The sequence below is a fragment of the Parambassis ranga genome, chromosome 13 (assembly GCF_900634625.1).
Source record: "Parambassis ranga chromosome 13, fParRan2.1, whole genome shotgun sequence".
In the NCBI taxonomy this organism is placed as follows: Eukaryota; Metazoa; Chordata; class Actinopteri; family Ambassidae; genus Parambassis; species Parambassis ranga.
In genome coordinates this window covers 5218697-5243857 of record NC_041033.1, presented here as the reverse complement: position 1 = coordinate 5243857, position 25161 = coordinate 5218697, and the positions used below count along the sequence as shown (strand labels likewise).

The following is a 25161-nucleotide window of genomic DNA, read 5'->3' as shown; positions in this document are numbered from 1 at the left end:
GGGTTTCAAAAAGTTGCCCCAGACTGCTCATTAACATGGAGAAAGCAGGGCAGGTAATCCTTCACTATTCCACCAACCTTTCCTTCCCCATCCGTGGCCCTATTATTTTCATAGAAGTATTCTTTAATTTCTTGTTTTTTTTGTGTGTGTCTGTGTGCAGGCTGATCCTCTGTTTGGCTTGCTTGGTTTTGGCGGAGGGATGGACTTTGACTCAGACAAGGCATACAGGTGATTCTCAGAAACTGTTGCTTCTTTTTTATGATTTTGGTGTAACCTTATTCTCCTGTTACAAAAATATTTTTCTAGTGCTCACAACATTTACCAAATACACTAGACCAGGATATTAAAATGATATAAAGTTTGTCACAACTGATAACTAATCCTGTTCCTGTCCGTTGTGTGCTACTTTAAACTGACATCATGTGTACTATTGCACCACCAGAGGGTGTGCAATAGTACACCGTGGCCTTATCCTATGATTAGGATTCACCCGCTCTGAAGACTTTTACTATTCTCTGAACTAAAGCAAGGATCATTAGACAAATGAATCCTTGATGTAGTTCCTGAGTATCGTAATTCATAACCAACCAGTCAGTCAGTAATTCATTACATTTCAGAGTCATTGGTGATTCATTACAGCTGTCCTGTCACCTCAGACACTGCAATTTATGAGTTCATTTACAACTGCTAAGAAGATGCTACTAGATGTATTGAGTTTTACAGCCTAGATTTCAAAGAAGAAGTGTAGAATGGGGTGAGTGTAAGTATCGGTAGTGTTGGCATGCCCTTTGCTATCATAAAAATGTGGTTTGTAGTAAGCTCAAGATCCTAATGCAGGTCCTTCTTTCTCTCTTTTTTTAGAGATGTAGCTCAGATCAGTACATGTGATGATGGCTGTTTGGCGTTTGCTGACCTATTGGGGTGGAAGGTACGTTGCACAATTTATATTTGAAACTTTTTGCACTGCATGCATATCTACCACAGGCTGATCACACATGATTCTGAGTGTAACACATTTCAAACCACAGAGCCGTCAGACTTACTTTTTATTCTGTTTTTTTAATCTAATTTATTACTTATACTATTTAGTAGTTATAGTGGTAAGGTACAGTTTGTACAGAAAGACATATGGACCTTTCAAAAAAAACAAGATAAGCAGTTTTTTCTAATTAATATACAATAAAGTAAGTTTCTTATTGACCATGCTTATTGATGTGAAAGTGCAGCCAAAGCAGAAATGTTGAGGGCTTTTGAAATGTCAGTGCTCTTTTTTTCTGATTTTCCTGTGTGAAATTGTGGTCGCAGGTCAGCAACATAGGACGTCTCGATAAACAAAGCTCGGGCTGTTATTTTTGTTGCCATCACTGCTCTGTCTGTTCTCAGTGTGTCTGTGCAACACACCCTTTAACCCCTTCATTCTGCCTTCACCTCTCTCCAGGCAGAGCTGGAGGAACTGGTGAAGCAGGAGCATGCCAGGATCGACAGTCAGGACAAAAAAGAGAAAGCCACTGAAAGCAAAGGAGCTGCCGCCAAAGCAAGCGCTGCATCCGGGTCAGCAGAACCAAAAGCAGAGGAATAACTCATTCAAAAGTTCCCTTTAAAATTAAAGCTATGGTAGTGATGTCACAGCTTGAAGTGGCCCTTTTGGGGAGGGTTTTTTCGATTGGAAGTGAAGCTTTGACAGGTGTCTTTCATACTCTGCTTTTTGTGGACATTTACTTCTTCCGTAATTTAGTCTTTTTTTGCACTTTACTGACATCTATACCTTCCTTTTTGCATTAGCTCACACCCCTCTGTATATCTTTCTCTGTGCATGGGCAGATTTTAAGCAGGAAGTACAGCACAGAAGAATTAGTCCATGTTTTCTCGACTTGTTAAACACTTGACCTAAATTCTTTAAAGCCACTTTCAAACTGATGCTGTGCTGTGAGATGAGGTGCTTCCGCTCTCTACATCTTATCAGTGATTCTAATCTAAGCTTCACTGAAAATCAGCAGCAGTTTTTTTACCCCACCCAAAAACCTGTGTCCTGACAAAAGGATCAAGACAGATGAAGTCTTGTAATTGTAATAACTGGGTGAATATGGAACTTTAAAATCGTTTGACTTTTAACTAACAATGTTTTTGTATGTGTCATTCCTGCTCATGTTTGGTTTTATAATTTAAACACAATGTCCTCAATGTTAAAACGGACTGTACTTAATGCACAAAACAATAACATTAGCTTTGCTCTCTTCAGTCAATACTTTATGGGTCATTTGTTGCTTTTGCTTTGTAAGTCTTTGGTCACAGATAAAGTCCTGCCCTGAATGTAGAAGCTAAATAGAAAAGTTCATACATGCATACACTGCGTGCAGGTAGCCCACAAGGATTAATAGATGAGACGGCATTTTTTTAAGCACTTTCTTTTTCTGACTGCTAACTAACCCGTGCAAAGAGAGGTCTTTGATCTTTGGAACAGATTAATTCAAGGCAATAAAAGCCTATACTAGCTGCTCTGAGCAACAGAACATAGTTATAACTAAATAGTAATATTAATATACAGTAAAAAAAATCCATACTCACAGTTTTTTGCATGTATGTATGCAACTATGTTAGCATGCTAACATTTTCCAGTTAGTAAGCACTAAACACCTGTAAACACAGTCAGATTTTTGTTTTTATTACTGTGGGGTTTTTTTTTTGCACACAAGGCTCTGGACAAATTATAAAAGTTAAAGTAACTATGTTTTTGTCATAGCAGTCCAACAACAGCTGTTGATGTTGATATTTCAAAATGGACCAACAGACAAAATAAAAGAAGATCATGACCTCTAGCCACTGACGTTACTTCTCATGATGGGACTGTTGGGTTGGTAGATGGTCTGGGGTGCTAGCTGTATGTGGTTGGTCATTTGCCCTTGCAGAGGTATTTGGTGAGGTGTGGTATTTGGAATGCTGAACCTTAAGCAGTGTGACAGCGCTGCTTCTAAAAGACAGACTATGACTCTTCTTGCCATGTGGTTTCCGTGCTGTAGAGCAGCAAACCAACCTGCATGTATGTCAGAAAATAGCAACAGCCCAGGTAGCATCTTCATTTAAGTCTATAATTCTGTATCACTAATGTTATCTGTAGGGTTACTTCACAGATACGAGTACAGATGTGTAACACTTAGCAGCACATATAATGGTGGTTAGCCATTTTCAAGATCAATGATTCTTCTCAGCTTTGAAATTGTACATATTTCAAAAGACGGAAAGGGGGAGACATCGCTGCAAAAAGGAAAAAAGAATACTGTAATGTGATCTGTTTTTAGTGTCTTTTCACTGTTCACACTGAGCACAGAGCTGGGTTAACCACAGGCTGATGTGAAGAGAGGGGAGGGTGAAGAAGGTGCTGTGAATATTCACATCAAAATTGAAACTGCTTTAAATGACAGCACACATGGCACTTGTACAGCGTGTACTTGAGCTTTGAAGTGACAAAAATTCAGAGACATTAGACCAGGAAATGCCTTGAGAATGTCTTTCTGAGAAGGATGAGGGCTCCCTTTCTCAGCTCTGATGGTATTTTAAGCTCTTAAGCAACACTTTGTGCCACACAGAAAGGAAGGACGATTGCATTATGTTGCATTACAAAACTGCTAGTAGTGAAGAGGCATAAAGACACATGAGTGAACCACTCCAACATATGTAAGTACCAACTATCTTTACACCACATGTAACTTTGGGTTTGTTACGATATAGATTTTTTACAGGGAAATAAAAATCTGGGCAAACATGATTTTGCTTATCTTTCTCAATTTCTCAACATATAGGCATCAGTAGTATCTCTATGTGTACAGTACTTATTCATGTGTTTGCATCCAGGGCGGTTCACAGTCCACTCAACGGAACAACAGCCATCCCATGGAGGAGCAGCAGGAAGAGACTGTCACTACTGGAACAGCTGAAGGGTTGCCAGGAGGCCTGGTGCCCCGGGGCACCGTGGGATAGAGAAGGGGCTCATGCTGCTATTACTGGGACACCCGCTGGGGTAAGCTGTCCTTCCCTTACAGAAAAAAGAGAAGGACAACCTAGAGAGTTTCCTTTAGGAAAATGATGTACAATTCTGCAGAGACAATAATCCTGCAGAGACTTTCAATAATTACGTTAGATGATGATGGACTCATTCAAGCAAATTATTTCAAATGAATGGTGATTATGAATCTTAAGAATCTATTTACAAAAGGTCTCAGTCTCTACATTCTCTGTGGTGCATAGCAGTATTTTTAATTTTACTTTTAGTATATATATGTTTATATGGTAAAAAGTCTAAGCTCAGCACAAGTGGATCATTCGTGTTTCCTGTATCCTGACAAATATTCAGTTGTGCTGTTATCTTACAATTTTGTGTCTTATTCACAAACACCTCTACGCAGCACTGAGGCTCGCTTCAAATGTGGACAGGTGGAGCCAGGGATTGATCCATCAACTCCGATTAGTGCTTATCTTTGTGGACTTTCTGCTCGTTATGCTTTGACTAAAAATTAAGCGGCTGAGGGTAAAAAAGGGATCTTTTGGTTCCTCCGTTTCTCACTCTCTCGTTCACTTCCTCTCCCTGTTCCACCCCTTTCCATGTGGCATGTATTCTCCTCTCAGCCATTGGTTAGATCACTATTAAATCCAAGGCTTGTGAAACTAAGCAGCAAACGCAACAGCCAATACAAAAACTTTTCCTGATGTTGATATGTTAGATGTACATTCTCTGAAAGAACAGTGAGTGTTCTAAGCTGAGATCTAGTTCCTTTTTTTCTGTTTGACATCTGATAACTGCTCGTTAGGCTGAATGCAGAAGTAGTGTTATAAATGCGTGTGCATGTTGGGGAAATGAAATGACAGAGTAGTGGATGTTTGCTGCACAGAGAGTGAGTAGAAGAGGTAAATGTTTTCAGTTATTAATTTGGAACATAACATCCAGACATGCAAAGCTCTGACTGGCAGCTGCAGGTCATTGACCCGTGAGTAACTGGTGATGGGGGAGGATTCTTTTTTCTTTTGCACACACACTCTCGACTTGTTATCTGTGAAAGTGTTCTAATGTGAAACATGGTTTGTTGAGGAGGTTGTTGTTGGATGCATTTTGCTGATTCCTTTGTTTTTATATTGGCCTATTCCTGCTCGATTGGTTTCATGAGTGAATGTTGATGTGATGAACTGTGTGATGAATCACTGGAGAAACTCTTGCTTATACTCTTCTCGGCCTCGCTGCATATCTTCGTGTTCAGAGTTTGGTGACTTAAAGTGAACACTATTTCTGTGCACACCGAGCCTGAAAGCCACTTCCTGTGTGTGTGGTTTTTTTTTTTTTTTAAAGTGTGAGAGTACATTTCAATTGGTGGTGATGTAACTATACAGCCGTTACCTTGGATTGCATGTGTTGTTTTACCCAACCTGCTGCTTCAGTTTCTTTTAGTCGCTGCTTCCAAAAAAGGCAATATGATCAGACCTATAGTCTCTACAAACCGATCATCTAAAGTAAGAAGAAATGTGTAAAAGTGAAACAAACCGTTACTCAAGATATTGCTGAGCAACACAAAACCACTAATATGTAATTTCATGAGCAAATCATGATATCAATTGTCGTCAAATGTTGTACGTTTCTGATTAGTGTGTGATCACACACTTTTCCCCCAACATGATTCAGTTCGACTCTGGTGGAGCTGCATCAGTAACTGAAAAAACTCCTTTTTAACAACACCAAGAAAAAAGTCTCTTACTGTCATTTTTCTCAGTAATCAGACACGTCAGATTTTCCAGCTTTGAACCTCATTTTCAGGTTTTACTCTGAATACATATGAAAGAAAGGAACTTTAATAACCCAGCAGAATATGGAAAAGTTAAGAAGTCCTGGGCCTGTTGAGTCGTGGTTTCATGAGTGGGCAAACAAACTGCTGCACTGATCAGAAACTTGCGGTTGCGATCTGTCAAGATTATATTCGTCCAGTGTTGTCATTGAAAGTCTGACGCAGTTTTCTAAAACCACGGTTTTTCTTTCTTCCACCCAGCTGTTATCTTTCACTCCACACAGCCCGGGTGTCATGGCGGCATGTCGTGTAACTACAGATAAGAAAGGGCCTTCCTGTTTGACAGGCTCCTTTAACCTTTCATGTACCTAAATGAGTCACTGTGTGTTTCCCTGCAGAGTTTCCTGGTTGTGAGAGATGCAGTGACATCACAGCCCAGCCTGCTGTGTGTGTCTGCTGGAGCAAATAATGAAGAGGTTCTTGACTATAATATCAAATGCACAGGCACAGGTATGGAACACCTGCATGCAAATATGGACCTTTTTCTCTTTCTGTCTCTCTTTCTCTTTTTCTGTGCGTGTGGACTTATGAGTGTGATCACTTTCAGAGGGTATTGAATACTTCATGACAACCTAGACCTAATAACAGCTAAAGCCAATTATTTATGTCATGTCAGGTAGTTAAACTTCCTGCTTGAGTTCAGAAACAGGTCAGCTCAAAAATCAGGCATTTCATTTTTTGCCTTGTTTTCTGATGAGATCATCCTGCAGCTATGCATGACTAAAAAATACTTTACTATAGCGTTATCCAATTTACCAGTAGCAACCTGTTGCTCGGAAGCACAACAGCATCAGGAACTAATGACGGAATGTCTAGTAAGTAGGACATAAAAGAGTGACAGCGGCTTATTTTCAGAAGTCCCCTTCTTCTCTTCCTGGTTGCAGCTTCAGTCTGGTTCCAGGAATGCATTATTAAACACCTCACATTACTTTAAATGAGACTAATGGCATCTGCCCACTCTTTCTCTGTTTGTCTCTGCCAGTGTTCCAGCTGTCTGAGTCTCATCTGTCTTTTTCTAACTTGGCTCAGTTGGTTTTCTTCTACTCCCTGACCAGGTAAGATCCTGCCTCATCACTGACTTATTTTGTGTGCATCATTTACCTGTGTTTGCTTTGTCTCCATATTAGGGATGTATTGACTGTTTGTCTGTCCATTCCTCGCTGGATCTACAGTGTAACTGAGGCCAACAAAGATCGGCTCTCTCAGCTTGAGCCCAGTGAGTTCTTGCCTCTCTGAGTCAAAAAAAAATCTGTTTTTAGAAACCTTCTCATTGTATTTATTTTTCCAATGCAGAAACTTGGCTTTTAACACCAGCTGAGCAACAGACTGATCAAATGACCCACAGTGAGCCAAGTAACATGATGTGTTCCATACAGGTATGATGCTGTGTGTGTGTGTGTGACAGAGAGAACAGGTTCCATATTTCTTTCAACGATGGAGTTAAGATCTAGATGCTAACACTTATTAGAGACCCAAATAAATGTTAAAGGGTCAGTTCACCTGAAAATCAAATGTTCTTTTTTTTCTGTGCAGTACTATTTAACCATATACACTGTTTTGGTATGAGTTACCAAATTTTTGTATATATCGCTTTTTCAATGATGCAGAAAATACATATGAATGTATGTTTGTTTGTCTTAGCTGACCTCCACCAGCGGAGCCTTGTGTATTATCAATCCCCTCTATCTTCATGAACATGGAGACGACTGGCTGACCCACAAGGTGACCACTTCACAAGGAGCCACGCAGCTGTCAAACTACAGGCGAGAGCGACGCCTCAGCACAACCAGGTCATGGGCAGGAGCAGGGTTACAGAGTAAACGAGCCATATCATTGGACCAGGAAGCGTCTGCTGCCAGCACAGAGAACTCAGGTCAGAGCTCAGCACTGTGACCAATGTATACTAATACAAAAATGCCCTCATGTAAGTGGATTCAGTTGAATTCACTGCCAAGGTTTTTTTGTTTTTCCTTGTCTAGGTCTAATCAGGGCCCGGTCTGCTGATTCACCTGATTGTGCTGCAACCTCACAAACACCAGCAGGTGTGATCCTCAGGAGGCCCAGCCAGGATGCTGTTGCTGCCCTCACTAACAGAGTGAGCACAGACAGCCTGTCTACATCCACTCCCTCCACTTCTGGAAGCACAACACCTGAGCTGCAGCGACATAGCAGCCCTGTGCCTCAATCTCCTCACAGGGTGTCCTGGATTGAAGATGGAGTCTGGCTGCCTCCCCCCAGGCCTTCCTCCTGGCTGCAGCCCCCGTCACTAGAGCTTGACTCTCTATCCATCAGCAGCGTAGAGGAAGAGCAGGAGTCCATAATGTCAAGCCCTGCTCAGCACCACCCTTCAGCACACCGACTGGCAGATAAGGTCATACATCGGCTCTCAGCCGTTGGCCAGGCACTGGGCGGGCTGGTGAGCCACAGGAAAAGACTGACCAATCGGGTGCAGGAACTGAGCGAGCGGAAAGGTGGCGCTTTCGCAGAGGCGGTGAAGGGGTTTGTGGAGATAGCATTGAAGAAAGGGGTGGACCCTGGCCGGGTCACAGGCTCAGAGATATTACAGGAAGTGAGGTCATCCCTCACATCGCTGAGGGAGATGCTGCTGGACTCTTTAGAAATCCAGACATTGCTGGACAGTCCTGGTGACATCAGTGACTCAGACATTGGTGAGTTTTACATTTTTGTATTCTGGTATTTAGTATTTTTATGCTCTGTTAATTCCTGTCTTTCAACCCTCCTGTAGACTCCCTGGTGGAGCTTTCCATCCACAAAGTGGCTCTGAAGCCTGTCTCTGCTCATCTCTACTCCTGCATTAATACCTCCCTGACAAATGATGGCACCTTCGAGCGTCTCCAGAACAACCTGTATGTTCTTGAAAAGAATGGGGTGGAGGAGCTTGGGGGGTCAGCTGGAGTTGGAGTTCCCGACTCTGTCACACTGGAGCGTATCCAGCAGAGGTGGGCTAGTATACACAAGGCCTACTCTCCAAACAAGAAGGTCCAGATCCTGCTGAAAGTCTGCAAGAGCATCTACCACAGCATGACTGCCAATTCGAACTCAGGTAGGCTGGCTGGTATTTTTTTCAGCCGTTTTATTTGTTGTTGTTTTATCCAGTTAAAGTCCTCCCCCTCTCCTCCAGGTACAGTTTTTGGGGCGGATGATTTTCTGCCCTGCTTGACATGGGTGCTGCTCCGCAGCAACTTGGTAACCCTACAGGTGGACACTGACTACATGATGGAGCTGCTAGATCCCACGCAACTGCAGGGGGAGGGTATGATGACACATAGAACATTTCTACGTGTTTTTTTTACACTCATCACACTGTCTCAGATTCTTTCTGCATTCCTACATCAACAGGTGGTTACTACCTTACCACACTATACGCCTCTCTCTACTACATCAGTAGTTTCCGCCCAAGATTGGCTGCCCGTCAGCTGAGCGTGGAAGCCCAGCAGTCTCTTAACCAGTGGCATCGTAGACGTACCTTACACTGCAACCAATCGCGGCGCAGCAAGCACCGTCGGACCATCCGCAGGCAGACATGTCAGGAGCCAAAACCTGAGCAAAAAGAGGGAAATAATCCTGGTAATGCTGATGAGTCACAGCAGCAGACTGAAAACGGCACAGAGGCTCTGCAGACACTGAAGGAGGAAAAAGAGAATGACCAAGGAGCCAAGGACCAGTCACAGAGCGGTACTCCAACATCAGACTGTCCACCAATGACAGAGGGAGAGGTAGTAACAGGCAAACAAGAAGACAGACAGGGGTCTTGTGTTGCAGGAGAGGTGGATTATCGTGGAGAGGAAAGGAAGGATGTGAGATAATGGCAATAATAGCAATAGTTGACTTTTTACACATTTGAAGAAGTTTAAAAGACAGTTTTTTAAAGTCCTCAAGATAACCAGGGGACAGTGATTAACATAATGTGGACTTTTGTCCAGTATTGTTTTTTATCTTTTTATCATTTCTGGACAGCTTGTCTGCAGCAAGCAAAATATTTGAAGGGGTCATGTGCCACATGTGGGGAAATGTTTGGCTAAATGAGCCACAGCTGCATGTTAAAGATGGTGGCGATTTAATGCTCATTAGGCATGCTCATGAACCTGTAAGTGTACCTGTAGTTCAGTGTTACCTCTCTAATGGTTAGTTTAAATCTAATAATTGATCACATTGATCAATCAACAAATACAGTCATTTTAAATTTACAAATATTTAAATACAATGTTTTGTTTTACAGTTTCCTGCTCTTTTTACCAATATTTTCAGGAGGCACAAAGGTTTGGCTGTGGCCGATAAGTGCAGCAACAGTTTGTGTCTCTTATACAGTTCATAATTTGGAACAATGTGGAAGTAGCTAATGGCCAAAACGCTAATAATAAGTGCACAAATACTGAACCCACAATTATCACAAGTATCACTTCTTGATACCTTTAAGGTTAGTAATGGTGCTTTTATAATACCATAGGTATTATATGTCTTTTTCTGTTTTCCCAAAAAATTAAACAAGAACAGTCAACTTGATTTGATTTCGATATTTTGGCCCTTATTGTACTGCATTCATGCACATTGTGTGGTTTCTGTTCTGAGCTTTAAGACTCGAAGTACAAATACCAATGCAGTAATGCATAAAAAATAATATCTACATGAAATCTAACGTTTCAACACAACTACAATATTTGACCACTAGAGGGCAGCATCAACCCTTCTCTGACAGTGTTTACAGTCTTTTACCCTTTGCTCCTGCAGGTTTTAAAAGCAGATGTGTTTTTGGAGAGTTTCTTTTAAGCACACTCAAAGCAACATTACGCTAAATTCACCAACAGGAGAAAAGCTTGACTACAGGATTTATATTCATTAACATTTGGTAATATGATCAGTATCGGTCAACTCAGAGATCACATTCTATCTCTCAGACCACCCAGTCTCTATTGCTATGATTCCTACTTTTAATTTTTGACGCATGGTACAAAAATGGTATGCCACTACAACCCGCACGTTTAAAGTGGGAAGGTGATGTCAGATGTCAAATGGTCATACACACACTGACAGACTGATACCAGGTATGATCCAAGCATCAATAAAAGTGAGGCACGTGTTACAGATGAAGATGGAGCACCACTCAAACAGATTTAATTAACAGAGGAATCATAAGTGCTTCAGAAAGGTGAAGTGATGGCTGGAGCTGCACTTGAAATAAAAGCACATGAAGCACTGAAGCGACAGTAGAGAAGTACTTCAAATGAGTTAACCATTGACCTTTAAGGAATAAAGTGTGTAAGGAGCATTTTAACTACAGTATTTCAACACCGGCTACAACTATACGAATATTTTTAAACATCTCTTTCTAATTATCAGCCTGTAAATTCAAACATTGCCACAACAGATAATAAATGCACATGCATCCAGGATGTACACATGTAAATAGTTATGTAGGGGGGCCTCTTATGTAAATGCACACACACAGTTTCATGTACACACACATACAGCCTCATCGCTGCATTCTAAATGACCGAGCCAATCAAATTTGCCTAATGAGACATCTGGCATTCTGCCTTCATGTGGATGTCAAGCTCAAAACAGCTGGGCCTTCACACCCACACCCACACACACATTTCCTTTCTTTCCTCTCACAATTTGTTGGTTTTAGATCTGGTGAAAAAAAGACAAAAGGTGATACACACCGAATCACACATTTATTGGGTGCATGCAAACACATATGCACACACACACACTCACATGCGCAGAATTTGGGGACGCATTGAGGAGAGAATTAAGAATTGTGGTCTGGACTATACTGGCCAGTGCATAATGTCACACACCGACTCTCCCACACACACTTCTTTCACACATGTGATATATTATGCATACATGAGTGTGTGTAACGCACTCACCGCAGCCATAAATTAGATATATGGCAGTGGCAGTGGAGGAAGGGAGGTGTACAGAAAGAGAAGACGAGTATGTGTGTGTGTGTGTGTGAAATGAGAAGGGGGTGGGGGGCACAGATGGCTGTGCCCTGAGGCATTTGAGGTACTGCAGCTAAACATGGAGACTGCAACACTCTCACACACAGAAGATTAGCAAGGGCTGCCGCTCACATACAAACATACTGTACAGGAGTCACATACTGTATCCATATGGAGCTGCCTGCTCATAACTATTGTTAACCAATAAACTGATGAACAAAAAAAGATGTTTCCGACAGTTGTGAGATTACATTTTTACATGCAAAAGCACTGCTACAGACTATAACTCAGACATACAGGGGACAGTTTCATGAGTACCTGCCTTTTTGATTCATTATGTATAAAAGCAGAGCTGCAGGATTGCTTCTTTTTCCCCCTCATACCTGTTGTGTTATATTCCTTCATGTCTTAGTGTTATATTGAAAGATAATTAATTAAGATTAAAAGTTCATACATATTCAACAGTTTTTTTTTCCTGAGACATCTTCGTAGGCCAAAATCATGCAGCAAAACTACATCTGTATTTGTATTCCTGTAAAGCTTCATATTATTAATAGCTGTCTAACACTCACTTTGTGCTTCAGCTCCCCCAGACCTTGCCTCAGACTGTTTGACTTTAAACTGTGCGATCCTGTTAAATCAGTTTGGATGAAGTGCAGAGGCTGTCTGCATCTTTACTGTCCTGCCCTGCCTTGTCCTCATCTGTCACCCGTCCACTGTGATACATGTAAGTGTCTTTGTCTTTGCCGCAGCCTTTCAGCGACTGTCACCATCCAACAGCTTGCCTCTGTCACGGCTCGTTCACACACCCCACAATAAAACTTTCTCTTTTTAAATCTCCTGAAGCTTTTATATTCCCTCCCTGTGTCATTCTGCCCCCCCCCCCCCTGCATTCCTCCATTCCTTTCTCTCTCCTTCTCTGCCCCTTCCCCTCTCTCTTACCCCCCCCCCCCATCCCTTCCTCCCCCCTCTTCTCTCCCCTCTCTCTCCCACTTGTCTGAACTCTGACAGGTGTGTAATTGAATGATTAATGACCGCCAGAGTGACCCTCCTCCTACACAGACACGCACTTTATGTTAAAATGGAATTGTACATATTTATGCACACACACACAGGTGTGCACACTTTCATATTGAACACACATGTTCATTTGGCTTCAATAGCGTGAATGGTCAAATTCAAACCAGTCTTGAAATGATGGAAACATTATAAGGAGTGTAGCAATACAGTGAGAGTAATATATGAAGACTTCCTGCTGGCTACCAGTGCTGCTCATTTCAAATGACAATCACAGTGTTCTCATTATATCACATACAACAGCTTCAGCTCATGTCAATATTATACACACACTTTATTTTTTAACCAGGAGAATTCAGATTACCTCTTTGAATTGTTAGGCAAACAATAATCTGCCGTACATCCCATGTTGTGCGGCTGTAATGTCTTCAAAGTGATGTTGCAGGAAAGTTTTTTTTGGGGGGGGATTATGTTCATGTGTAAGGAATCTAGTGCACTGTAAATCAGTAGATTATTTCATTTAGTAATATGAGCACAAAGATTATGAATATTTAACAGGGAATTTTTTTTAGTTTTGGTTTTCACAGTGATACAGTTTGATGTACTTTTGCCCTCAAACTAAAAATGTCCTCATATAAATTATTATTATTATTATTATTATTATTATTATTATTCAGCATGTTACATGCAGGTGTAATGGTTGTATAGTAATAGGTGAAACTAGAAGTCAGCATTGTAGGAGAACATGAAGGTAACACTAGTGGAGCGTGGTCCTTACAGTATGATACAGAATGGGCTGTTGATACAACATTCAACAACATTCAGTGTCTCAATGTTGCACTTTAACTGCCAGCAGTGAAATATTTAGACAAGTTAGTGACAAACTTCAAACTCTCTGCACCACCACTGACAGTAAGCAGTACATTTTTAACATTAGTGGTTTTTGGCTTGCTGTTTTTTTCCACTTCAACTTTTATGCTAAGCTAGGCTAACAAGCTACTACAAAGCAGATAAGATATGTTTATGTTTATTTACGAATTCTTACTAATAAAAAGTGAATTGCTTTCATGGTTGGTACATAATAAAAATAAATATAATAGATTATGTTTCTTACAGCACATTCATGATTCAGTATGACCTCTGAGGATCAGGAACTGGAATATGATGTGAAAATAGTGAAATATTTATTTATAGTATTTATAAAAATGATGATACATTTCCTTCCTTTCCCACAGCTTTAGTCCAAACCAGAGTTCAGTTTCTGATTCTCAGAGGTCAAACTGAGACCAAAGCTGGGTCTGCTTTACATGACAGTGTTGCCAAAAAGATTACCAGGCAAAAAAGCCTGTGAGGGAGTCAGTGAAAGAGTAAAAGTGAGGGGCCCATCCAGACCAACATGGCCGAGCAGGGAGTCCATGGAGGGACAAAGAGAAAAGAAAAGTAGAGGGGTGCTGAGGTCAGGACCTGGGTGCTGGGGAGAACAGCCATTTCCTGTTGACCTCCGTCTGAACTCTGGCCCCTGACCCCCCTCCTGCTCCAGGCCGAATGGGGGCAGGGAGAGGTCGGGGGGGGTTTAATGTTAGTTGTGTGCTTGGGGTGCTGTGGGTGGATGAGGTGGTGGTGTTGCAGCAGCAAGAGTTATGTATGGATGTTTGATAGATAAGAGGATGGAGAGTAGGAGAGAGGTGAGGGTTAGGAATACATTTTGTGCATTACCAGCCACATGCAGGAGCAAAATATATGGGTGGAACTGCCCTGTTTAAATTTTTAGTGTTTGTTCTTGTTGACAGCCAATATTTAAGTGATAAAGTAATAGTAAATAAGAACGTGAGCTCTGGTCTGTGCTACAAAGCAACAGCCTCTTTGCTCCCTGTGATAATCCAGCTGGGGTGACAGATCACTGCAGCTGCAGCCTGAGGCCTCTGTCAGAGATAAACAGATAGTGAGAGCTGTGACAAGACTTATGGCTGTAAAAAAGGAGAAAGATTACACTATTTTTCAAGTAAAGGTCTTATGAACAGCTGTGCTGCTTTTTATGAATGTTTGAGTATCACAGGAATAAAAATGTTTTTAAGCCGTATGGATTGTTGTAGATCGGGAGCACACCAGCCGCTTTTTTCTGTCTTTGGCCATTTTTCACAAGTTTTATTTCCTGATTTTTTTCAACGATTGTGACTGGGATTTTTTTGTGTGTTTTTTTCCACTATGATGATAAAGGATTAGTCTGCAAGTTGGTTTCTTTTGGCGAAGATGTTTGGAAGTGTGTGCCCAGTATGCCTTATGTAGCTGCAGATCATTAAAGATCACACAAAGTGGATACACAAAATGTGTATCAACATATAAAGATACAAATTTTAGAAAATCTGCATTTTAAAATAAATGTAGATGAAGTCAAGGTGCATCTGTGTTTTTCTGAGGTGTGGTCATGTCTGATTAGTGTTGCAGCTCTATAGGTGGTAGAAGCAGATCCATACAACGAGACACAAGATGAACCACCTTTTTATATAATTTTTTTTCCTGTGTGCACAATAACTTTGGTAAATCATAATAAACTACAACTAAACCAGGTTTAAAGTTTTGTTACTTCAGCCTCAATTTTATTGACCCAAGGGTTTTGAATGGCCCAAAGGTTTGGTGCCTTATTATTTACCATCTTTCATACAACATTTATATCATGTTATCCAGATGATACACACACCAGCACAAACCTAAACTGCAGTCTGCATATAAAGTCTGTCAGGCACCTCTGTGTGAACCCAAACTGAGCTCACTACTAAATTTTAGTAGACATACTTCCTGTCATCCTCACACACTCATACTTTTTATTTGGAAGTTGTTCATATATAAAGAAGTCTTACTTTGGATAGAAAACCCGAAAAATTAAACAGGCATTTTACTTAGCACTTCATCATTTTCTTTATAAATGTCTACAATTGAAGAAAGAAGTAAATATTCAAACTTAGATATGGTCTGTTTAATGTTCCTTGTAGAACTGTGTGTTTCAGGAGTAAAACCCCTCAAAGTTTTATTTAAAGAGATTTGTTTCTGGCCGTGGTGTATTTTCTTTTGGTTCTCTTTCTGCTGACATACTCTGTCACAAAAACAAAACTAGACTGAAAGTCTGTTTTTGGCCTCTTCTAGTTTAATGATAATAAAACAAAATGCAGAGTTTGCATTAAATCAGAGAGGCTGTTAGTGAATGTGACTTTTGTTTAAATAACATTTGACTGATTTGATTTTTGACTAACGGTCAATGTATTTATTTGATATTGTTTATTATTGTGAATTATTCCAGAGATCTACTTTGAGGAAAATCAGTTTTCTATCTGTGCGGTGTGCAGATTTAAAAAGAGTTTTAATTCAGTCAACGTCTCCTTGTGAACACAGTTTAACATAGTAACTGACTTCTTGAACACCACCACCTGTACAAACAGACGACCAGTGACCAGTCTTACAAAAAAACATTTTAATACTTTAACTGTTTCCATCATTATCATTCAGAAATACTTCAGCAGTCCGAGCAGAGTGGAGAGAGAGCCGAATGTTTCAAGAGTCCTTTGGCTGCAGCTCCTCTCACACACCACTGTGACAGACAACAATGTACTAGAAATGCTTAAAGAAATGTGTGTGTGTATTGTGTGTGTGTGTGTGCGTGTGTGTGTATGTGTGTGTGTGTATAGGAAGGATCCTAAGGTAACGGACACCTGCCGGCGTCTTAAGGAGGTCAGTGGTACAAGAGCAGAGGCAGACTGGAAGTCATTCATAGTGTTTAGCTTCATGCTGAGGAAGAGCACTAACATTTTAACAAGCTCACATGAAGCTGCATCTGCCAGGAGTGGCACATAAATATAAAAATAGAATAAGAAAAACGTAAAAACAAAAAAGCTTTAAATAAGGTGTGTGTACTGGTGTGTGTATTTTTGACAGTGTGCAGGAAGACAGGGAATTGTAAAGAAGGCGTGTTCACAGGATCAAGTTCATTCTGTAACATCTGTGTGCTGCAGGATGAATCTGTCACTCCGGTCCATCCGAGTCTCTTCCTGTGGTTTAGCAGGCATGATGGGAAGTGTAGTTTAAAGCAAGTGTCTCACCCACAGGACACAGTGGAGACGTTTGAAAAGGAGGAAGCACTTCTACTCTGAAAGAGGTATGGCTTAAACCTGTGGGTCCAGACTGAAGAGTGTGTGATGTTTATGTCTACTGATGTGTGTGAGTGTGTGTGTGTGGGTGTTAATGAGTGGAACAGCTACATTGAGGTCAGTGTCTTTCAGTGGGGAATGTAAACTTTCAGAGCAGTGTGTCTTTTTTTCTTTAAATAGTGTACTGTATGTGTCATTACACATATACAGTCCACACACACACACACATACATATCCCTCCACGGACACATACACACATTCATACAGTAAATTTCTCTCTCTCTTGCTCACACACAAACAAACACACAAACTCGACCCCACAGCTAGTGTGCATGTATGTCCAGTCCTTGGGCGAGGAGCGGCTCTGCGGGGTGTGCATGTGGTGGCGGGTGAAGCAGCATGGCGGGGTGAGGGTGTGGGCCTGGGTACGAGTGGAGGGAAGGTCCTGGGTGGGGAGGGTAGCCCGGTTGGGACAGCAGTGCGCCAGGATAGTCACTCTGAAGAGAGGACATTCCCTGGAGACCTGGTGGGAAAAGAAATGTCAGTTAAATAACATACTTTTGACTGCCCGTATCCACAGTGTTCACATCAGAAACATTCTGATTACACAGAGCACAGAATCCACAGGTTCACACCAGAAACTACTAAAAAAAAACACTATTCCTTTAAAGTCATAATCCACACAAACTTTAACATATCACTAAATAGCTTTCTTTTTGCAAATGGCATAGTGAGCACAAATGTTTATCTATGTTTATAGTTCTTATATAGTTTATGTTCAACTCAAATCCTTTTGTTATTTTTTTAGGACAGTTCTCTGTGCTGACAAAGTGGACTTTAAAGTAACTTGAAGGTTATGTCACCTCCTTACTAGCTCAGCTGTGGCATTAAGCCCTAGTGACCTAAATAGTGCACATTTCTGGGATTATTTTCAGCAAAAAAAAAAACACATATCGGAGTGTTTTCAGCAGCAGCAGTCAGATCAAACATGGTATTTCTTAGGTATTTCATGCCCTCTGGTGTTTTAGCTTTGGGCCATTAATCAGCAGAAGATCAGATCAGAAGATTCCTTATGTGATAGTGAGCGGTATTTCCCTGGAGGCTACCGTACCTGCTGTTCGAAGCCCAAGGTGGGCCTGCCCGTCAAGCCCATAGCTCCCAAGAGCTGCTCCCTCTGGGCTGTAGGGACCACCCTGACCTGTAGGACAAACACACAGCTTCAGACACAACAAACATACAACCCATACTCATCATATACACACCCAGAGGTTCACTGAGCGACCACACAGAGCACTGACCTGAGCGATTGGACTGGTCAATCATCGGCTGGACTATTCTTCTCCTGGCGTTGATGAACCTGCATGCAAGAGAGAGACATAAAGAAAAAATATGTTCAGAGAAAGAGAGAGAGAGAAAAATGGACAAGGCCACCCATTGATGGAGAAAACGGCTGACCAGGAGACTATTAACCTTTTCCCTTTTACAACCACTTAACCCTTTTAGAGGGCAGAGTAAATCAACTTTAGGCCAGAGCAGGTATTGATCACCCCCTTGGATAATTGATTGATCTGTACTGATTGGGTCACTCTGTGTGTGTTGGTACAGCAGGAGTATAAATAAAAACACCGAAGCTATCAAATGACAGCATCTTATTTATCGTGTAATACACACTTCGTGCTTTTCTGAGTTTATGTTTGCCTCACAGATTCTGACGTACGGAAACACGGTGTTCATTTTCCATTCATACATGTGTGCCTGCTGAACAGGTCAACAGGACATTTGGGAGCAATAAATAAGCTGATTATTGAATATTGATTGGCAATTCTGTTTTACGAACATGGAGCAAGGAGATTTTATGATGCTGCAGATTTGAGAAAAATGCCTCGTCGGACATTTCTTCCAATATTACAGGGTGTGCTCCAATAAAGTAGATTATAGTGCTCTCCTAAAGTCTTGTAAAGCTGCTACCTACTTTTTAAATGTGCATTTAATTACATAGATTGTGCACATTAAAAAAATATAAGTGCAGAAAATTCATTTCTGCAGCAGACTAATGTATTAATAAAAAAACACAGCAGCCATGTTGTTCATTTGAAAGTTGATGCTTTACATTTACATCTACAAAGAAGACAGTTTAACAGATTATTGATAAGCCGCAGGGCTGGAATTAGTGTATTGATTAGAGGTACACTGACCAGTTGTTGACCTGTAAGATGGTCAGCCCCGTGTCCTGCGACAGCTGCTTCTTCTGCTCCTCAGACGGGTACGGGTGCTGTGAGAACACACGCAGAGCTGGTGTTAAAAAGACCGCAGGGCGTGAAGTCTGCAGCTTTCTCGCAGATATGTCAGTGAATGCATGCGGCTTTAGCTTAAACCTAGAATAAAGTAACGTCTGTGAACTCTCTGCGTGCATACTAATAACCTTCCTTCTGAATTCACATCTGCACATTTTCAACCTCGGCAACCCCTCACTCCATCTCTGTATTTCTCCTTTACACACACACACACACACACTGTAATAATTGGAGTGAAGCAACATTTGACCTGCCTCATTTAGTAGCTAATTACCAATCTAACCACCTCACCAACAATTACTCACTCCATTTCTATCACTTCCACAATTATTCAATAGCGAGCATATTCACATAATCACTTAATCCCCCCCGATTTTTCATTTAATTTAATTGACCTCCATTATACACTGATTTCCCCCTTCCGTCTATTCTTGTCAGTGACGTTACATCCCACACTAAATCCTCTCTTTCAGTAATTATTCTCTCATGCAGGGCAAATACAATACACAGGCTTCCTTTGTTTGGTTACATGTCTGCAAGGACGCTTTTTAATTACAGTCCTAATTTAATATTTTCACTTTGATGCAGGAACAAGGAGCAGACTCACCGACAGGTGCTGGAAAAGCCACGCTCTCAGGATGTTTGTGGCCACTTTAGGGAAGATGCCTCTCTTCTTGTTGTTCCTCCTGTCTCTGTCACCCTCGTCCTCCTCCCCTGTGCTGGGAGAGGCCACTCCTCCATCGAGTCCATCACCTGCAGGAAGACCATAGTTTGGACCAAATAATTAGATTATTACACATGCAAGTGTTTGAATTATAAAATACTCTGCACGTTTGTGTATGAATCTTGCATGTGTTGTTTGATGCCTCTTGCAGTGCAGTGTAGTGTTTTCTCACACATGTTTTTTTTCCAACTTGTGAGTACATATGATTGTGTGTGTCCATGTGTGTGTGTGTGTGTGTGTGTGTGTGTGTGTGTGTACCTGCATCACTACAGTTGTCTGCTGTGCTGTGTGAAGGCAGGCCACAGGTCCCTGGAGTTCCCAGAGGAGTTGTGGCACATTCATCTGGTTCCCGTAACCAAGCATTCTGCAAGGAGGGAGGTTGGAGGTAAGAACAGCAAGTGAGACAACGAGGAATCATAACGCACAGAGGGGTCATTACTTTACATCTTCAGCGTGCGTGTGAGTGTCGGTGTTGCTGCATGTAGTTTGACATTAAATATCTCACCTGCTCTGACAGGCTGGTGCAGGAGCCGGTGAAGTCCTCCATGTCGGATTTGGAGCCGCCCTCCCGCTCATCCAGGACCAGGTCTGTGGGCATTTTGCCCTTCAGACAGGTGATGTAGCGGTGGCAGAAATTATCACACAATTCGTGCACCTGAGGAGACACATCAGTTGACACCACTTAGTACAGAGAATACATGACCACACTCATAAAATCCATCCAAACGTAGCAGTACCAACCTTCTCTAGCTCCAGTAAATGGAAGCGAAGAACCTGTATTGCTTGGATCATCTGTGGAGAGGAGGATGCAGATTAGGCACAAAGACATCTCATACACTGGAATGTGTGAAAATGTGTGCTGTCGTTGTGACATACCAAGTTGTCCAGCTCAGGATTGGAAGAAAATATGGGTTTCTCTGAACGAATCTGCAACACAAATTCATTGAATTACGACAAATCTGATGACAAACGTTAAACATCTGTCCTCTGATGAACTCAGAGCTGTCACTTACCTGCTTCGCAAAGGCGGCGATGTCGTCATTGAAGGATTCAGAGGAACAGACATCGCCGTGACCGGTCATGCCGGAGAGGTGGGAGGTGGCTGAGAGAGAGGCGGAGTCTCGAGGGGAGCAGGTGGCCAGCTCACACTTCTCAAACACTAAGGCCAGCAGTGGAAACAGTGGGTGACTGTACACACACACACACAGACACACATATACAGTTAACATACTATACATAAACACAGTAACAGTTGACATAATGTACACATGATACATTTACAGGATGTGTTACAGGAAACTTTAAACCACAGTATTTATGAAGCAGACAGCTGTAAACACTTCACATGTATTTTCACATTCAGCATACAAATACACTCCACGTTAATCTGCTGAGAGTGCACGCTGTCTTTTTTTTTTTTACACTGATGACAGGCCACATAAATCACAGTCTCACCCATAGATCTGGTCTTTGTGGTGTTTGAGGGAGTCAGGGATGGTGGGTCCGTACTGTGGGGAAGGAAGCGCCCTGACATCCCCATACCCCCCCATCGACATGCCCTCCGACCCTGAGTAGTGCACCAGCTCTTCATACTGAAACACAATTAGGTGGAAAGACAGAAAACATGAGACACGTTCGACATCTGCGGCTGTCTGACATCAAATCTGACTGTGATTTTATTATGTGGCTGAGCTGTCAGGACAAACACACACACATAGACACACACACACAGAGTTTGAATATCTGGTGTGGTTTTAAATGTGTACAGCTGCTGATTTAGTCTGTGTATGTGCAGCTATATGGTTGACTGTTGCTGCAGATTTGCATCTCAATTTTAAGAAAAGAAACAAAAGTGGTGTTTATCACTCACATTACAAACAAAAAAAACATTTTTGTTTTAGTTCTTAAGAATAGAGTATGGTGCTTATAGGAGAAGAGCAGAGGAGGATTATGCGAGCAAAGATCCTTGGAGAAGCCAGCGAGCCTGTAGCTGCTAATATCCTCTCCTCCCTCCTAAACTCAGACTAGACAGGAGCCGTGCTGAGACGTCCCTCACGACCCGCTGTGACAGCCTCACACACACACACACATTAATACAGTGAATCAGACACACATATGGTACATTCACAGACACAATGACACATGCACATACACTCAGCAGCACTCAGGATATGTCATGAATATACATGTCTGACTCCCATGTTTCACTCTGCGTGTATGTGTGTGTTATGGAGCTAATTTGTGCATCACTGCAGCTTCTTGTCTCTAAGGCGGCACTGCTCAGGTCAGCAGATCTGCTTCTGTTTCTCTTTCTGCTGGATTAAAGAGGGCTCCCCTCACTGTCCCACAGGGCCACAGAGATCACAGACAGACAGCACCTGCTAGGTGGCCTGACACCTTTAACTTCAGTGTTATTTTAAACACACCATAAAAGTTATGATGTGCCGAGATTTTCTGTAGATTCTCCAAGGCAGACAACAGGTTTACATTCTAAACCCTCATATTTATGCCACCATTTGCTCCGAATGACTCAAAGACACTGAGATTTTTGCCCAGATTTCCCTTTTTTGATATTAAATACAGCATAAAGGCAGTTATCTTTGTCTAATGTTAAGCTTTGGAAATTAAATAAAAGAGAAAATATAATTATTTTCATGTTCATGTACTGCCCCTCTGCAGGACCTCTGGAGGTCTCTCCGGACCCCCCTTTGGGAACCACTGTCCTAAATGGCTTATCAAATTGTTGTATTTCAGAGTCCCATATGGCCACCGGGATCACAGAAAGCACCTGCTCTGAGGCCCTCTCCCCGGACACCTTCTAGTTTTTATGGAGGCTGGGCTATTAACACAATCACCGCTATCGGATTGCGCGTCTCCCTTTACGCACGGCCCCTATCGAGTTTCTGTGCGTCAGGCGGATCAAAGCGCACAAGTTGGGATGACAAATTCCGCGAATTTTCCCTTTTTTTGAAAGTCACGGAGCTGGTAAACAGGATTCAGATGGCAAGACAACAGTTTATCTACAAGTTTTAATTGTATTATTTAAACAGAAATATTAAAGTCATGAGACGGCATGTCACGAGTTGAGTTAAAGTTCCACAATAACATCAACATTTATACCAGTTCTAAATTTTATGAAAGAAGTACTCCATTTTCTATCAATAGAGTCAATAATCATCAATAATATGTTACATATAAATTACTTTTTAAACACTTTATTAATTGTAAAAGTTAATATGAAACTGAGTGAATCTTCTATATTTAGAAACAGCAGCCTCCGGCGAATCATTTCAGGCGTTTTCTCGGTGCTCAGTTTAGTGAAAATGTGAAACAGCTCGTAAGTAAATTGGTAAAATACAAACCGAAAAATTAATTTGTGGCGTTGCTTTTCTTTTTTTGACAATAGTAAAAAAAACCACTGGAACAAGACAGCAGGATGTGCGTTGTGTACGTTTACCTAAACATGTCTAGGTTTAATAAGAAATTACGCACTTTCTCCAATTACGCACAAAGTTGCATAAAGTTTTAAATTGGTGACTTGGATCACTTAAACATTTTTGAAAATAAGTAGAAGGATACCTGAATTGAGTACAGTAGATATATCAACCTTAAAATGTTTGTTTACCTCACAGAGCAGAGCTCTGTTTGTTTTTTCAGTTTTAGCACCAGTCTTTTGTTCTTTAATCAGCGTAATTACTGTAGGATAATAACATCCATGCTCCTTCAGACCCATCAATCCTCTTATATAACCTGTGCTTCTGAAAGTACCCATTTTATTATTACAGTAGAATCATCATAAAGTTAAAGCTGTTGTTGGCATACAGGTGGTTGTATGTTTGACCTATGCTCCTCAGCTTTCTCTGTGGCTTCTCTGTTTTCATCCTGCACTGATTTTCTGTCTACATCTCTAATTGTTTTTTTTTCTCCACTCACAGAGGTCTCAGTCCGCCTGCTGCCCCTCAGCCTCTGCCTGTTCCTCCTCCACCACCACCACCACCACCAACAAGCCTCTGAATCACTGTAGCAAAAAAACTGACCTACTTACTGAGTTGAAGAGCTGCATCTCCTCTGCCTCCTAATGATCCACACTCTCAAACCCCTATCTGACATAACATTGTAAACTCCTATTTATTTAAGGAGAGACTGAATCCAAATCAACAGATTTAGGTGTATAGTCTCCACTTCATTTACATTAGGAAGTAGTGGTTCAAAGTTGCTGTTTCTTTACATCATACATGTGCTTAAAACTAACATTTGGTGGTATGTGCAGAGCTTTTCTTTTTGACATTAGAAACATAAAAATAGTCTTTTACTCTAAAACATGCAGTCAGCCTGCTGTGTTTCTACAGGGCCTTGTGTTTGTGTATGGCACCTAACCTCACTGCAAAGAGTACTCCCAACCATGTGCTCCTCACTACTGATATACCAGCGCATCACCACCAGCAGGCAGTTTACTAAATGGCTCTTCTAAAATAAAGCCAGCCAGACCTACCCTCTTCTCCATGCGACCAGACAGCCAGACCCACACCGGAGATGATGATGCGCTGCTCGGCTAGTCCAGCGAGCTCTGCTCCCTTCTTCTGTCTCTGGGGGTCCTGTCCTGGAAATTAAAGTGTATTTGTTTTACATAAGCATCAGTAATTAACCAGTAAACACGATAAACCTGGTGGTTTGAAAACAGTGAAGACCTGCTCCTCCTTCAGTGTGTTTACTCCGAGTCCATCGCGTTTTATATTACCACATAATGATGGGACTGGAGATTTTATGGACGCTGATGCCCTGATACCCTATGTACGCCTAATGGTTTATGATACGCTAAGAGGTAATAAACGCACAATTCTCGCAGCCTATTAAATGATGTTAGCTGATGAGGAGGAGGAATACAAGGCTCCAGTAAACGGAGTAAAATGTCCCACCGAGACGTAAATAATCGCTGTATCCTCCAGTCCTGTTCGGGCCGTGTTCGGTGTAGTCCAAGAGCCCGGTGAAAGGGAGCAGCGGCTTCCTGCAGCGCCTCGCCTCCGCCTGGTGCGCCTCTCGCTCCGGTTCGCAGCGCGTCGGGATGCTCGGTGCCGCTTTGGAAGACAGATAGCCAGCGACCCCCTCTTCCTTTTTGGCTCCTTGCGCTCGCTGTCCGCGCAGCATACGGCGACAGGCTGGAAAATGTCACGGCTGGGAATGAGCGATGGTGTT

The 25161-nt window shown here is 41.8% G+C and overlaps 3 protein-coding genes across 4 annotated transcripts in view; 2 read left to right on the top strand and 1 right to left on the bottom strand.

Moving 5' to 3' along the window:
- The window catches only part of sirt2 (sirtuin 2 (silent mating type information regulation 2, homolog) 2 (S. cerevisiae)), a 22008-nt gene extending 2935 nt beyond the window's left edge, over positions 1-19073 (top strand). The window contains exons 13-17 of one of the 2 annotated variants that reach the window (XR_003671546.1): positions 2-53; positions 161-228; positions 862-928; positions 1439-1717; positions 19053-19073. Coding sequence is in view for 1 of the 2 variants with exons in the window: in XM_028418787.1 (XP_028274588.1) it covers positions 2-53; positions 161-228; positions 862-928; positions 1439-1579 (328 nt within the window). In the remaining variant the exon portion in view is untranslated. Of the gene's footprint in view, position 1; positions 54-160; positions 229-861; positions 929-1438; positions 2246-19052 lie in introns of those variants that run through there. The other variant, XM_028418787.1, reaches the window with a different exon arrangement.
- rinl (Ras and Rab interactor-like) lies at positions 3128-10349 on the top strand. Its single transcript, XM_028418785.1, has 11 exons — positions 3128-3672; positions 3850-4015; positions 6164-6275; positions 6808-6880; positions 6953-7041; positions 7119-7201; positions 7467-7698; positions 7805-8494; positions 8572-8889; positions 8968-9099; positions 9186-10349. Exons 1-11 carry the CDS (start codon positions 3650-3652, stop codon positions 9650-9652), a joined length of 2385 nt encoding a protein of 794 aa, XP_028274586.1. The 5' UTR covers positions 3128-3649; the 3' UTR covers positions 9653-10349.
- On the bottom strand, positions 16444-25161 carry meis3 (myeloid ecotropic viral integration site 3). The gene is made up of 13 exons (XM_028418786.1): positions 24885-25161; positions 24461-24568; positions 21424-21560; positions 20982-21156; positions 20845-20895; positions 20710-20760; positions 20474-20623; positions 20227-20332; positions 19852-19997; positions 19146-19222; positions 18249-18307; positions 18062-18148; positions 16444-17473 (listed from the first exon to the last, which is right to left on the bottom strand). The coding sequence occupies exons 2-13, from the start codon at positions 24470-24472 to the stop codon at positions 17274-17276; spliced, it is 1251 nt and encodes a 416-aa protein (XP_028274587.1). The 5' UTR covers positions 24473-24568; positions 24885-25161; the 3' UTR covers positions 16444-17273.

Bases quoted from the DNA above. Each gene is read 5' to 3' on its own strand.
- meis3 (XM_028418786.1), bottom strand. The intron at 20,761-20,844 runs GTATGTCACAAC...TCCTCTCCACAG, and splicing joins ATCCTGAGCTGGACAACTTG to ATGATCCAAGCAATACAGGT. The intron at 20,333-20,473 runs GTGAGATATTTA...CCCTCCTTGCAG, and splicing joins GCACCAGCCTGTCAGAGCAG to AATGCTTGGTTACGGGAACC.
- rinl (XM_028418785.1), top strand. From the start codon at position 3,650: ATGAGTGAACCACTCCAACATAT. The intron at 3,673-3,849 runs GTAAGTACCAAC...GTTTGCATCCAG, and splicing joins AGTGAACCACTCCAACATAT to GGCGGTTCACAGTCCACTCA. The intron at 4,016-6,163 runs GTAAGCTGTCCT...GTTTCCCTGCAG, and splicing joins TTACTGGGACACCCGCTGGG to AGTTTCCTGGTTGTGAGAGA.